The sequence below is a fragment of the Mastacembelus armatus genome, chromosome 17 (genome assembly GCF_900324485.2).
Source record: "Mastacembelus armatus chromosome 17, fMasArm1.2, whole genome shotgun sequence".
Lineage (NCBI taxonomy): Eukaryota > Metazoa > Chordata > Actinopteri > Synbranchiformes > Mastacembelidae > Mastacembelus > Mastacembelus armatus.
Genome location: NC_046649.1, coordinates 6,215,411 through 6,230,405, shown reverse-complemented (window position 1 = coordinate 6,230,405; position 14,995 = coordinate 6,215,411). Strand labels below are relative to the sequence as shown.

Here is a 14,995-nt window from a genome sequence, read left to right as displayed (position 1 = left end):
CATGGTCCACGGAGATTCCTGTCTAACCTCATCTGTCAGCCTGTCCATCACCACAGCAAACAAGAAGGGGCTCAAAGCCGATCCTTGGTGCAGTCCCACCTCCACTTTGAGCTCTTCTGTCACCCCTACAGCACACCTCACCACTGTCTTACAGCTCTCATGCATGTCCTGCACCACTCGACCATACTTCTCTGTCACTCCAGACTTTGATTAAATGTAGCCTTAAACTTACAAAGTAAAAATAATGTATTTGCACTTGTCTGCTTACACCATGGATCCTTGAGGACCACTGCCCTGGTTGGCCTACCCATCTCAGACGAGAGTGGAGTGAGTGGAAGACAAAGTGGATAGGTGTCTTAATCAGCAGTGGGTGGGCCTGGGGTAGTTGGAAAACAAATAGGCCAGTGGCCTGTGAGGAACATGGGTTGAGTAGGTCTGGCTTAGACCCTTCTACAAGGCCTTTTATAACAAGAGTCCTAATAAAGTGAGGACTCACTGGTGTTAAAGTTGAAGGTCTTCACTGTGAGTGAGACATGACTGGAGCTTCCCTCATGGTGAGATTTTGGTTGAGTGTGGTCATTAAATCACACTACTCCGAAAGTAACTATGCTGCCCTCTGGTGGCTGATAACTTTACATGACAGTACAGTGGGTATAGTGTATAAAAATGATTTGACAGTAGGCTCCAGCAGATCCCCGTGACCCTGGTTAAGGAATAAGCTGGTATAGAAAATGGATAGATGGATGGATGGATTTGACAGCCTGACTTATCGAGCTATTGGAGACAATATTGTCTATCTGTTTGAATTTATGAATCAATAACGAATTAGATTTGTGTCAGTAATGACTGATGGACTATAGGTGTTGTAACAGAAGTAGTGGTTGAATGGTTTCATTTGTCTGAAGACAGTGGTCATGGTTTTAGCAGCATGAAAAACGTGTAGTTTACAGAGAATCTTAGAAGGTTACAAAGATTTGAATGTAAAAAACGCGATGAGCTCAAATATAAAATATCAGATAAGAGATTTTTATTTTAAGTGGGATAAGTATTTGCATTGTTAGAAATATTATTGGGGAATTAAGGCAATATTTGTTTATTCCTAAGGGATGGGGAAACCTGCCGCCATTAAACAATAGAAGAAGACAAGGAGCCGAAGAAGAAGAAGAAGAAGAAGAATACTTCACTACTTGCATTACGTCATCATTAGACGACACTGGCGGTGGTTTACACACGTGAGTTAAACTACATTAAGCTAGTTTACATGTACTCTGTATGAGTGAGATAAACGCATCATCTGGTTGGTAAACTGTAAAATGTTTACTTGTTTGCGTAAATATCCAGCTTGTTTGTGTTACAGTTCCTGTGTAGCGACTTAACACAGGCGTCTCTCGGTCTTTTAGCTTAACTCCTTTACCAAAATGTGTCAATGTAATTTGTCTCCGCTTATCTGCAACTCTGTTGACCTTCTAAAAGACGACCTATGGCATTATCTGAAACTATTATAGCCATAGATTAATTCGGCATATGTTGTTGTTATCCAGCAATTAAATATCCTTTGTTGTCATGGGATTTCCTGCCAATCCGTGACGTTAAAGCTTCTCCAGTCTTCGATCAAACTACTCTTACCTGTATTAAGTACTCATCTATATATATGTTTGTCTATCTATCTGTATGTGTGTCTGTCTATTATCAATAATATGGCAAATCAGATGGATGGGAACTTCAGATTATAAGATCATATCAGTTATAATAATGTCAGGGTCCTGTCATCTATTTCCTGTTTCAGAGAGAAAATAGTCAGACACCATCACTGAGACCATTAAGACGTTCTGCTAAAACCTGTCTGTTGTAAGGTCTAAGCTATGTTGGCAAAAATGGAAGAAAAGAAGCCACAAAAAGAGGGAGGAGGGAAGAAGAGGAGACACGTCGGTTATGATGAGGAACGAGGAGAGAAAAAGCATCACAGAGATGGTGGCAAACAGCGCCTAGATGCTCTGAGTGTGGGCTACTTCCGCAGAGTTGGGGAAAGACTGAGTCAAGGCTTTGAAGATACTGAGGAGAAAGGTGAGAATGAGTCTTGTTGTCTGAACAAGCACAGGACTGAAGTTGGGATAAAAGTGTAAAGGTTACATTACATGACACTAGTACACCACAGTATGAGAACAGAATAAGTACTTTAGGAATTCATTATAGAAAGAATAAAATCTAACCATCTTTTGTAAGCAGTGTTGTCATATCTGTTGAGACATGTCAAATTTCTTTTCCAGATTTTGTGCTTAGAGTTTATCACGTTGTACAAGGTCAGCAGTAACGTGTCTGTTATCCAGTAATAAAAAAATACTGAAAATATGTAATTTCAGTATTTTTCAAGACAAAATTTCCCAGGGCTCAAATAGATATTAAAACACTAATAATGCTCATTTTAATCAATCAAACGATAAAATCTAAATTCAAAGACATTTGGTTTAGAAAAGGAAAACATTGATGATGATTTATTTTCTGTGGAAAGGACCCGACTCTTTTCGGCTCGATTTCAAATGACACCCAGCCCTACTTGCTCAATCCAACGTTTGAAAATGTCATTTAAACTAGACTAAGGTTTAGTTATCTTCTAGTTAACTGCATTATCTTGATGTTTAGTAATTCACAGAGTTGGATATATAGCCGAAGACATTGAGAGATTTGTGACCTTGTTACCATGTTTCCCACATACTGTTTTGACACCATTCTGATAACTGTAACCATATACCACCATTTTACCGGAACAAGCAGGTTATGCAAGTTCTATCCACTGTCCAGATTTCTCATCTCTGCTGGCATGTTATATCTCTTTCAATGTCTTCCACAGAAATGTTCGTAGAGAATGTCCTCACAGAAGTTAAAGGTAAAGCAGCCCTGGTAGCGACGGACCGCACAGGAAGCATCACTCTGCAGCGGCTGCTCCCACTGTCCAGTCCCGAGCAGGTGGGAGAAGTGCTGGCTGAACTGGGCGGAACATCAGGGTCAGAGCTTAAAGCAGTTTCTTGTGACCGATGTGGTGGTCATGTAGTGGAGAGTGCAGTCAGACAGGTGTCCAGATGGATGGGTAAGATTAGACGCTTCCTAATACATGGAAGTAAAAACTGTTCATTACTGTTTGCCACCAGCAGCACCCTCAGCTCTCACATTCTGCTTGGTGTCTTTTATCCTCAGAGTCATCACAGAGGGATCCATCTGCTGCCACAGAGGAAGAAGAGGAGGGCTGTGGAGTGCTGGAGGCCCAGGTGTTGTCTTTAAGCCAAGTGGTCAGAGACAACATTGCAGAGTTCATCAAACATGTTCATGGCTCACATGTGGTCCGAACACTTTTAAATGTGCTGGCAGGCTGTCTTGGACCACCACGCGCTGAGACTCGTCCAGGTACCCACGTGTGTGCGCACACACGCACGCACACACACGCACACACGCACACACGCACACACACACGTACACGTACCGCTTGGAGCAACAGTTTTCAAGGTGTAACATTTTGGGCCCTCCTCAAACAAAATGGAAACCCCACCCTCACTGTCGAATAGAAATGCAGTTTCATTTGTGTCAAAAATAAATGAAATACAACATAAAATTAAAAAATAATTTTTTTGTTTTACTTGTAATGCTGTGGAGGATGTGAATATTAAGTATAATATCATAGTCAATTAAAGCTCAAGGTCAGTTTTTGTACAGCTATCATTACGATTACTTTTACACTGATGAAAACTTAAAACGTCATTTTTTTTTCTGTGACTTCTAAGCAGCTTTCTCTGTGTTTTAGATGAACTTGTGACATAATGCTATCCCTGGAAAGTCTCACTGAATCTAAAAATACGTTTCTTATATCTGTACCTTCCTCATGACTGAGTATAATTTTTGCTGCAATTTTCAAAAAGCAATCAGGCTGGAAGAGTTTGAAAATACGTCCTTGAGCTGTGTGTTGGTACTAGAGCTTCAGCTGACGACAGTGTTGAGAAATGGGCCAAATCAGTGCGCCAGACTACATTAATTACCTTGTGTTTATTTTCAGATCATTGGCATGCACCCGTCCCTTAGAACTCACACAGCATCTTTGCCTCACTTCACATTTGTCCTTCTAAGACTCACCACTAAAGGAGTTTTGATTTTCCACATACAGAGGCTAAAACCAGCAGTGTATTTTTCTGTACTCACTGTAGTGTCTGTGAACCCAGAACCTGGGTCATCTTATTCAGTTTTGCTGTATACATCGTTGTCTAAAAACTAGTACATGAATTTTATGGTTGGTTTTAGTCTCTGCATGGGATTTGTGGGAAAATAACAAAAAGATAAATAATCATCATCCTTCTGTTTTAACTCTCCTCCAGAGAGACATTCCTCCCTGTTTGAAAATCCCTGCCCTAACGTATCAAGCTGTTCCTGTTGAATGTCTGTGACCCAGCATTGCCAAGTCTCAGACAACACTGGCACTAGTCCACACTTTCCAGACTGAGAGAAAACTGTCTGAGACCTTTTCATCCTAGAAAATAAGTGATTGCACTTATTTGATGAGGTTTTTCATCTCTTATCTCTGCTTTTCTTTTTTTTTTCAAGCAGAGACAGGACAAGACAAATAAGGCTTTCAGCTGATTGCTTTGGTAGTGGTAGTTCTTTAATGCTAGCCCTGTTTGTCAGGACCTGTACACACAGATGAATGGTTGTTCTAAGCTTGCATTCAGCCATTTTTCTCTTTTGATACTGGTTTTCTCCCAGGTGCCAAAGAACGCAATGCCGCTCCTCAGCTGACAGACTTTGAGATTCCCACATCATTCTGGTACGAACTTAAAAGCCTTACGGACACCTTGATGGAAAATGTTAATTGTGAGTAATCAAAACCTATCAAGTCCATGCTCATCTGCTCTGATGTTAACATGAAGTAAGCAAGGTGTAGACAGGCAATAGGTCCTGTTTAAAGAGACTAAAATATCTTTTTCAACACTGTATGCTGTTTATGCCGGATATTTCCAGATTGGCTGCTAGAGTTTTTGATTCCTAATTCTGTTAACTATCAGCTCCATAAAAGAAAGAAATAAAATATTCCTTAAAACATTTTGAATGTTGGGTTGTTGCTGCTTCACAGATGCCTAAATGTCAACTTTTGAAAGGCTGCATTTCAGTGCAACATCCCCTGTTCAACTAATAACTGCCAGCAGTGCAGCTTCACTCCTCTTGCACTCTGCTGACTGCACTGACATTTTTCATGGGATAAGAACTTATACCTGTCAGATGCAAGTCAGGACTCATAAGAGAGTCAAAGTGGATGCTTACGAGCAGCTTTTTTAAATTCACCCCACAACAAACTGCAGACACCGCAGAGAAATGGCTTATAGAGCTCTCCTGCACAGAAGGACAGAAGGAAACGCTGTGTATTAATCTTAACTGAAGAACGAGATGCAGCCCTTTCTGTGTTAATTCAACGACAAATTGAACAAATATTAGTTAAATGAGTAGACTGTGTTATGTTCTAGTTTTAGCTTAATGGTACAGTGAAGGGAAAAGTTGTAATTATTTTTCTCTCCTTTCACTTCTTTTCTTTCTAGTGAGTGTGACAGATGCTGTTGCCAGTGCAGTGTTCCAGACCATGTTGAGTGTATGCCACAGAAAACGGCCCAAACTCTGCAAACAGCTCCTCAAAGGCATCATGGAGTATCTAACAAGTCGCAGTGCTGCTCCAGGAGTTAGGTTAGAGACAAACTTTGATTCTTCTGAATGATGTTTCTAAAATTGAATTGTTGTAGGATGTAACAGGGAGTACTGTCTTTACTTTCTTTGCAGTCCACTTATGGTCTTTCTAAAAGACCAGGCCTCAAGTCACCTCATTGAGACAATCATACAATTAGCCCACAAGTCCCTCCTCCGCAACCTCTACAAGAACCATCTCAAGGGTCAGCTGGTCGACTTAGCCCTCCACCCAATCGCCAACTTCCCCATACAGAGGCTGACTGCAGCCTCAGCCAAGTACAAGCTGGTAGGTCACACCATCTGGTTGAGCAGGTGGGAGTAATGATCTTGCAAAGATAACTGAATCTTACCCACAGCTTCTCTGGCCTGTTTCTTTCTCCATAGTTCCTGAGGTTGTTTGATGAACTGATCAAGGGTGTGGAAGCTATCTTGGCTACAGGTCACATGGGTGTCATTGTCCAACTAGCTGAGAGCTGTGCAGAAAGCGAAGAGAAACAGAACGAGTTGATGCAGTGCCTCCTACATGTAAGCCTCAATTAGGGTTTGTTATGAAGTCATAAATGGCAGTCCTTAATAAAACAATACTCTGGTTTCCATTTATTCCTTTAGTTTGAAAAGGCATGACAACATTATAAAAGTTCATGTTTGATTTATGGATAGCTGTGTTACCTCCCAGGCGTTCCACTGTGCTGAGCCTGGTTCTCGACATGTGAACTGCCTCCCTCTGTTCCTGTCCCTGCTCACCTACGAGGTGTACTACCACTCTGACACAGCAGAGGACAACATATCAATGGAGGTAATTGGCTGACAGAAGTAAAAGCAAATTATTTGTGCATTGATTTTTAGTTCTCTCTGGTCATTTCTGATTGGATTATTAGAACAAAGCTACAACTGCAAAGCCCTTGTAATATATATGAATCCCACAGTAAATTGATTTTGGAAAATCCCTGCAGACACAATGAGGTACAGCTGTGGATGTTTTTTTCCCCTAAACATTTCTAGGTTCCACTGTCGTCCATCTGTTACCACGGCTCCCGGCTGGTCCAGGCACTGGCCAAGTTCAAGGAGCGTTCCCTCCTCCTGAGCAGTCTGCGCACTATGAGCCCCGCTGACCTCCTGATACTGGCTACCGACCCTGCAGGCAGCCACGTCCTCCAGGCCCTCATCACCACGTCCAGCGATAAAGGCAGGGGAAAGATCCTCAAGAGACTGGAGGTACCAAGGCATAAGCATTGATGGAACATTAGAACTGAAACTATTAGTCTGAGAATTGATTCATTCTGCAAAAATGCAAATTTTCTGTTTTTCTTTGTCATGGGATAGTAAACTGAATATCAGCAACCGGAGACTTGAAGACACTTTGAATCACTTTGGACGTCAAACTTTACTTTCTCTTCACTTCTTACATTTTAAAGAGCAAAGAGTACAGTCAGCTTCTGACCAGGGAGTTTACTATTGTATCATGTGTTTAGTTTGTTAATTTGAACGTTTCAAGCTTAAGATGTGTTTGGCTGGCTTTGCTGCTGCTGCTTTTTGAGTGATTGCGTTTCACATTAACTGCTGTTGATTCTTAATGACTTCAACCACACTTACAGTATTCATTAAGAATACAATCTCTGGAGGGTGTAAAATCAAATTACAGCTAACAGAACAGTTGAATATCTGCATATTTACCTGTGGTGTTGAAATGTAGGTATTATCACCACAGGCAGCAGTAGCTACAATCATGAATATTAAGTTACTGCATAGACTTCTGTTCTTGAGTCGTTTGTTTATGTGAGAGAACAGTTTCACCACAGCTGTTAGTGCTTTCACTCGTCACACTTCAGATGGAGTTGCCCAGTTGTCAGTATTTATTAAAGACTGAGATTAAATGTCCACTGGCCAACTTAATCTGCCAGCATTGTGTGATATAACCAATAAGCTCCACAACAGTCACTGACTGGGCTTTCTCCTGTTTCCAAATTTGAGCATTAACTTTCAGTTTTAGTTCATTTTTGATTCATTTATTCAGAAAACTGCAGGGACATGGTGCATTTCTGTTCCTTGAGTTAACTGGGCTTTTTTTTTTTATGTAGCTGTCCCATGACATCAAGCTTGTCCTTCATCTTTTGTCCCCACCAGGGTCAGTATGTTAAAATGGCCTGCTCTCGGTTGGGCAGTCGGGTACTAGAAGCCATATGGAACAGTGCTTCAGTCAGTCAGAAGCAAAGCATCGCACAGGAACTAGGTAATACAAACAGGAGCGTTCACTCACTTTTGTACAGAATGACCCATTTCCTTTAGTACAGTGCATGTTTCATGGTTTCGTTTCCTTCTCTCTTTCCCTCCCAGTTCCAAGTGAAAGCCAGATGAGGTCTGATCAGTTTGCTCGTCACGTGTGGGCCAAGTTTGCCCTCTCTCACTTTGTGCACAGAAGAGCTTACTGGCAGGAAATACAGACTGGCGAGTCCAAGAAGCGGAAGCTTTTCAGTGACATTCTCGAATGAAAGTATATATTTGTAAAATTTTTGTTTTTTGCTATATATTTTATATGTGATATATGTTATGTTATAATTTGATAAAAATTCTAGCAGAAGTTTGTCTTCATTAGTGTCTGGTTGTTATAGCTCTTCAAATTGTGGGGCTCAAATGACAGCTGATTCAATCTCAGAACTCAACCACTTTGGGTTTGTGTGCAACAAACAACACAGCCTCCAGGTGGCAGTAGTATAGCATTTATTCTCAGTCTTTTTTTTTTTCCCATGCACTGGGACCTGAAAAGAGCACAGCAACACAAGCTCAAATGTGTGAACATAAAATAACTGTCTTTAACTCTCAACCAAAGGCACAGAGCTGACACTACTGATTCTGTTTTAGTTAGTTTTTTATCTTAAGAATTACTGAGCGACTCCATTGAACTGGCTGAATTACTCAACTTATACATTTTGTGTGCATCCATGTTGTCTGTTCATAATATAAAAAGTATATAAGCTATAAACGCTATAATGTGTTTTCCTTAACAGAAAAACATATTCATCCCATCTACCCATCAGCTATACTACTTTGTATGTAGATGGTCACTGGTGACTGGAGCCAAACCCAGCAGACATTGGAGCAAGATACAGTGTAGACCCTGGACCAGTCGCCAGTCTGTCACTGGGCTGACATATTCAAATTTCCAGCTTTGGGAAATTTTGAGTCCAAACACTGGACACACAGTGTGCTGCTTTTGTTACATGCTTTTTGGAGACACATTAGCTCAGTTACACAGGAGAACTCATAATAAATTGAGCTGGAGAACGAAGGTCTTTATCTTGACAGATGCTTCTTAGTGGAGAAGCCACATTGCAAATCAGCATATGCAATCACCATGTGAACACAATTAGCACCAGACCCCTGTATAATAAAGTACACTGTCAATTGATCACAGATTGATTTGAGCACGCGGTGAGCAAGCAGTTTTCCATACTTTCCTGTATTTCAGCTGCAGATCAGCAATTCTGGTGCATTTTTTTACATGTAAGCCATTTTATCACATAAAGACACAAGAACCCTTGATCTTACAACAACAGTGAAGATTGATATATGGGGCAGACAAATAGAAAACACTCAACACTAATTTAATCTAACGTAGTAGTCCTGTACTAAGTACTGTACTTCATTTTGAAACAGTTCACTGTTGTAGAGCTGTCTAGAGATGTGGACTAAACAAGATCAATTTTATTAATACTTGACTCGAGTCATTCTGAGGCTGTCGGTTGTGTTAAACTAATATTGGGAACATTTTCATTTTAGTATATGAACAACAGACTCTAAACATTGAATAAGTATATCTTGGATTGCACAGTATTTCATCATTCAGATATCTTTACGTTCCATCAGTGTACAGCATTTAAAGTGATGAGAACCACCCATCACTGAAGCATGACTAGACCTAGTGATCCAATGTGAAACGATTTGCTTAGGAATATTCAATGGCCATATCATTGGACCAATTTGTAAATTTGACCTGCTTTCCCCTTTTGGTTTATTCTCACACAGAGAAAAATCCAAGTGAACCAAAATGCATCACTACATATTACATGAGGATGCTACTCCATTTATTGATTAATTGAGTCTGGGGTGAGCTATGGAAGAAATTTATCTTGGTAATATTCCAAACAAAGCTATGTCAACAGAAAGCCAAATAGACTTCAAGAAAACATCTTGAAAACTGTCTTGAAACTATCTTTTCAGTGTGAATTGATTCGCACTGAAAAGATACAAAAACTCAAGCAGACCAAGGACATGTGTTGTGGAGGGGTTATGTACTGGATTAAATTTTGATCAGCACAGTAAGATAGTTGAAATCCCACAGTCTCCCTGAAATCACTTCTTCCTGCTTGCTCACCAATTTAATACATAACTGGCAGTAATGTTTATACTGTTACTGTACTGATTTAAAGACACTATGTGATGTATTGGATTTTATCTAATACATTGCCCATGGCATCCATGTATGTCAATGTGGAGATCAATACCAATCTCACGAAGGCATCTAATTACTGTCTTGCCATGCTTTGCAGAACTCAGGTCTTCACTCTTACCTTTTGACCTGCTATTAAACCACATTACTGGAAATGTGGGGGGTACTGCATAAGGCATTCAGCCCCTATAAGGTTGATTTTCATGCCTTGTTATTCAACCTACTATTAGTCACTTGACCTGATGGTTCAGTGTGGGTTTCTTACCTTGACCAAACCAGTTTTAATTACATATGCTTCATTCTGAGCGTGGTATTCAAGCTGCAATGGTCTGGCTCATTCTTGCTTCCTTTTGTTGTTTGGTTATTATAGCTCTGTGCATGTACAATCGTCTCTGTTTACTCGGGAGTCAAAGCAGAGGATCAACGACCTTGCTGATTACAATAAGCCAATACTTCTTCAAAACAAATCACATAAACTCCCTGGGGATTCAGCAATGCTCACGTCAGTCCCACTCAGTGTCTGATCGTGAGTGTATGGCCATCACTGCAATGGCTACACGCACTGGTCTATCCTCTGAACTATTACACAGACCATTTTCAATATTACCTCTTAGCTAACATGCCTGCACCCACACCTCAGGAAAATATGCATCTCATTAGTTATGCACACGCTCTCTGAAAATAGTCTCTATTTGGTACAAAGTGAGGAGTAAGTTCGACAGGCTTTCACTGACACAGTAGGTGGTTTTTCATCTTTTAAGCCCCCTCTTTCTTCCCTGCTCTGTAGAAATATTCTTTTGCCCGGAAATCACAGTAAATGCCCACAGAATGAGTCAGAGAGAAAGACGGAGAGAGGGAGGATTTCTGTCATGATCAGACTGATAGGGTGTCACAAAAAGAATATGTATCATATTGTACTTGTTTTGCTTTCTATTTCTGCAGTCTGTGTAGCTGTCAAATGTGTGCTGTTATATGACAGTTATTTGATCTGTTTAAGTTAACTATAATAAATCCTTTTTGCAGCTTCTCAGCTTTCACTCTGGAACATATATTGAACCTGCCTTGATTTCACCTTATCTTTGTGTATATCACCATCTGTCTCTTATTCACCTAAAAAACCTAAAAACAAACCAAAATCCTCCTCTTTTTGAAAATCAACATAAATATAGGACATTTGAGATGCCAAAGGACTCAAGGACTCATCGTCTCCTTGACAACAGTCTCCAAGCAACCATTACTCCTCAAAGCTTTTCTCCAACCCTATCTCTGACTCTCACTCTCTCTTCAACCCCTCTGTATCTTTGCCAGTTTGCCCTGCTCTCAAGAATACTCCCATGTATCCACTCAAGATAGTTACTGTACCAGCATCAGAACCTGAAAAACCACAGCTATCTGATGTGTCTCTCAACAGATTGGCTCTAGGGTAGAGTGCTACTGCTTTTTAGCCTCAGGCACTTCAGTACACCTGCAGAAATTAGGGTGGAGCAGAAAGAGGGGAGAGTGGCAGAGATGTTTTCATTGCTGTTCCAAGCAAAGTTAATTTTCATCTAGAGAACACATCAGACCAGGCCCAAATCAATTTTATTATAGCCCAGTACTATTTTATTATATCCCAAATCCCATCTTTTTAATCCTGGGAACAGACAGACACCCTGCAGTCTGACAACAGAGAGAGGAAATTTAGGTTTAAGAGGTGAAATATTTCACATAAATAATGATGAATGGCATAGTAATAGTATTAGAAACACACTACTTGATACTTGGTACTTGAGGCTAAACATGTTGACTAAAAGTGCATATGTGTGTTAAAAAGTATCATGTTTGACTCTATTTGGACCCAGTAGTGTTACTTTGGATTTTGGGATTACTGAGCCATAAATCACCTGTGTAACTAATTCAGGTTACCAAGGTGTAGGTATTTTTATAGGAGGTCTCCTCTGCTCCCCATTACTGTAAAAAGTTCATGAGCCACATGAGTTCATATCCCTCTCTTCTCAGAAACACTGCCAACATTACTGACAATACACAGATAATATTTTCACTGGAACTATTTTCTATTGAAGACATTCTGTGGTGCATATGAAAACTTTTTAATGGTCCCTAAACACTTCTCTTACGCCCCACTTCACAAGGGCCACAATGTATGCTCCCTGACAGATAAATTGGTGTCATCCTGAAGTGATACCAATAGAGATGAATTTTGTTTTAGTTTTTACAGATAAGAGATATATGTTTGACAGTGGTAGTTTGAAAATCTTGAAAGCAAGATCATGCCAGCAGAGGAGCGCTCAGAGTGCAGACATTTTGACAGAAAAAGCACAAGTGGAACTAAATGTTTTAAAATCTTACTACAGATGAATACACATATTGAGTCAGATGTAATACCTATGTGCTGCCTGAGCCTTAGCTTGGGCTTTAGGGTGGCCTCAGAATGAGGCTTGGGGTCTTCTGCAAGCTCTCTTCCTGGGGGCTGGTCCCTGCCTCTGGAGCACCTCCCCAGGAATTTCTTAGTGGTCTCCGTCTAGATGTGTGCCTGGTTTCCCCCTGGAGTTCCCAGTGGCTCAGGGGGGCTGCGGCTGTCCTGGCTCTTTGGTACCTTGACTATCAATTGCTTCAGATGGGTGTAGCTCTGGTTTTTCACTTGGGCTTGCTGTTGTACCAGGGGCTGGATTTTTGCAGGAACAACACATATTGACATGAACACTCTCTAACACATTAACTTCAGCTTTCCTTTTTTCTAACTGCAAGATGGACTCACTCCCACTGAGACATGGCGGTTCCTGCTGTGACAAATGGGTCTGGCGTTCCACTTCAGGTGGGCTTGGTATAGTCTTGGTGCCTTGCTTGTTACCCTTTGCCTGTAGATGCATTGCTCAATGGGTGTGCAAACACACACATGAAGCACACAGGCATGCACTCACAGGCACAAACACATACACCTGCACACACACACAGAGTTATTAAGCACACATATACATTGTGCTTCCGTTAAATATATATTGTGTTTGTATTCTTCTATATTGCCCCACCCCTTCCCCATCCCTTTCCTCGTCATCTCCCCTAATCTCTATCCTCTCCATCATAACCCAAGTGGTCTGTGTATTTTGATGAATATCTCCATAAATAATTAAATAAACATGGTATAGGAGGAGTATGTCAGACTCCTTACAGAGCAACTCTGTCAGGCGCTACAAGGGATTCAGACCTATCATTCTGTGCTCTCAATCTGCCAAACAGGACAGGTAAAAAAAAAAATCAGGCAGTCAAGGGGAACGTTAATCTATGATGCAGAGTGGCATTCTCTTTTTCTCTTGCACTTCTTACTGCTGTGAAAGGTGTTAGGCTGGGCAAACCCATAATGCTGCTTGAAACCCACATTTGAATGTATGTTATAGAAATAGAGAACACATCCAACAAAATTTGAATGTCCAGCATCCTTTCACAGTAGTAAGAGCTAATAGAAAGAAAAAATGTTGCTCTGCATTGTAACTTAGCTTTCTCTTCAGTTTTTCAGCATCTTACCTTTTTTCAGCAACATGCCAGTGTTATGCCGAGTTGGCATCCCCAGGATTTTCTTTTCATGATACATTAGTCAATGTGATTGACTGGCTTTTCAGGGAAGGTTTTGATGCTAGTTTTCCCATTAATGGGCTTGGCTCCACTGTTTCCAAGTCAACAATCTTTAAAATGAAATAAAATGAATCTGAGGCAGAAAACTAATTTCAGTTTAGAAATACTAACTGGATCCCTGGAAGTACTTAAACTAGTAGATAGAACTGGATAGTTTATACTCTACAACACAAAAATGTAAAGAGTCAGCAAAATGGTTTCAAAGGAGATTATTTTATTTATTTTATATCTAGCCCACATCAATAATATTATAGTCTAGTGTCCAAATATAACAGGCTGTATAGAGAATGCACATACATATACACAGAGACAAGGTTTACAATAATAACTTAACTTTCAACATGCCAAGTGTTTGGCTTGTGAAACTATAATGGCACACATCATCATCATCAATAATGCTATGGCTAATGCTACACATTACAAATAATTGTGCTGTTAACAGGTTAGCAATTGAAATAGGTTCAGTGCGCCCTCCACCCATTGGGTGAATCAGGTCACCTGCATTGTCTAACAATTAATGTATTTACTTTTTTAAACTTATAGATTATAGTGTTGACATATTAAACATGAAAAACTACAGGGCTGTTACAGTGGTGGTGTGGCTGTCATAGGGGTGTTTACAGCACCCTTCAACCCCCTGCCTGGCACTGCCCATGCATGAAAAATATCTTGTTATAACATGAAAGGATCTAGTAAAAATTAGGAAGCTTTATGAAGGGCTGCTTACGTTCATCTGTGTGGGCGTGGGGGTAAACAAGATAAAACAAATGTTGGGAATTTTTTCCTTAGAGCAAACACTGGAGACACATTTTTGTTTTCACACATCTAATACCAGTAATGTGACAGCTTTCCCAAAATGTGTGTTCCACATGTACCTTAAAGACAAGGTAGTTCATTGGTCTGAGTTTATAATGTCCCCCTGATACAGTCTATTTTTGACCTGATATTTTGTTACACTCATGTGTTGACAACCTTTTTGTTTCTTAGTCCTAAATGGAAGAACTGTCCTGAGAGGCCGTCTCACAGTCTGTCTAGAGGCCCTGTGAGTCATCTGATGTTCTGTCACTCCATCCCTCAACCCCAGTAACGCTGTAATGAGACATTCATTTCATAACGTCTGTATAAAAAAAAAAAAGGACGAGACACATTCAGGATGTCAAACAAAAATGTATTTATTCTCAGTGGAAAGATGAGATTGCTTAGTAG

At 40.4% G+C, this 14,995-nt stretch overlaps 1 protein-coding gene across 4 annotated transcripts; it reads left to right on the top strand.

Moving 5' to 3' along the window:
- The first annotated feature begins 1,091 nt into the window (after nt 1-1,091).
- nop9 (NOP9 nucleolar protein) lies at nt 1,092-8,290 on the top strand. 4 transcript variants are annotated; one of them, XR_003296012.1, is made up of 12 exons: nt 1,092-1,232; nt 1,787-2,064; nt 2,849-3,085; nt 3,193-3,399; nt 4,744-4,851; nt 5,571-5,712; nt 5,806-5,998; nt 6,097-6,237; nt 6,389-6,508; nt 6,715-6,927; nt 7,791-7,942; nt 8,047-8,188. XR_003296012.1 is itself a non-coding variant. In XM_026312583.1 (12 exons), the coding sequence occupies exons 2-12, from the start codon at nt 1,863-1,865 to the stop codon at nt 8,199-8,201; spliced, it is 1,824 nt and encodes a 607-aa protein (XP_026168368.1). In that variant the 5' UTR covers nt 1,092-1,232; nt 1,787-1,862; the 3' UTR covers nt 8,202-8,290. The 4 variants fall into 4 exon arrangements, 3 of the variants coding, with proteins under 3 accessions (XP_026168368.1, XP_026168370.1, XP_026168369.1); XM_026312583.1 differs by having other exon boundaries at nt 7,837-7,942; nt 8,047-8,290; XM_026312585.1 differs by having other exon boundaries at nt 1,189-1,232; nt 1,854-2,064; nt 7,837-7,942; nt 8,047-8,290.
- The last annotated feature ends 6,705 nt before the right edge of the window (nt 8,291-14,995 follow it).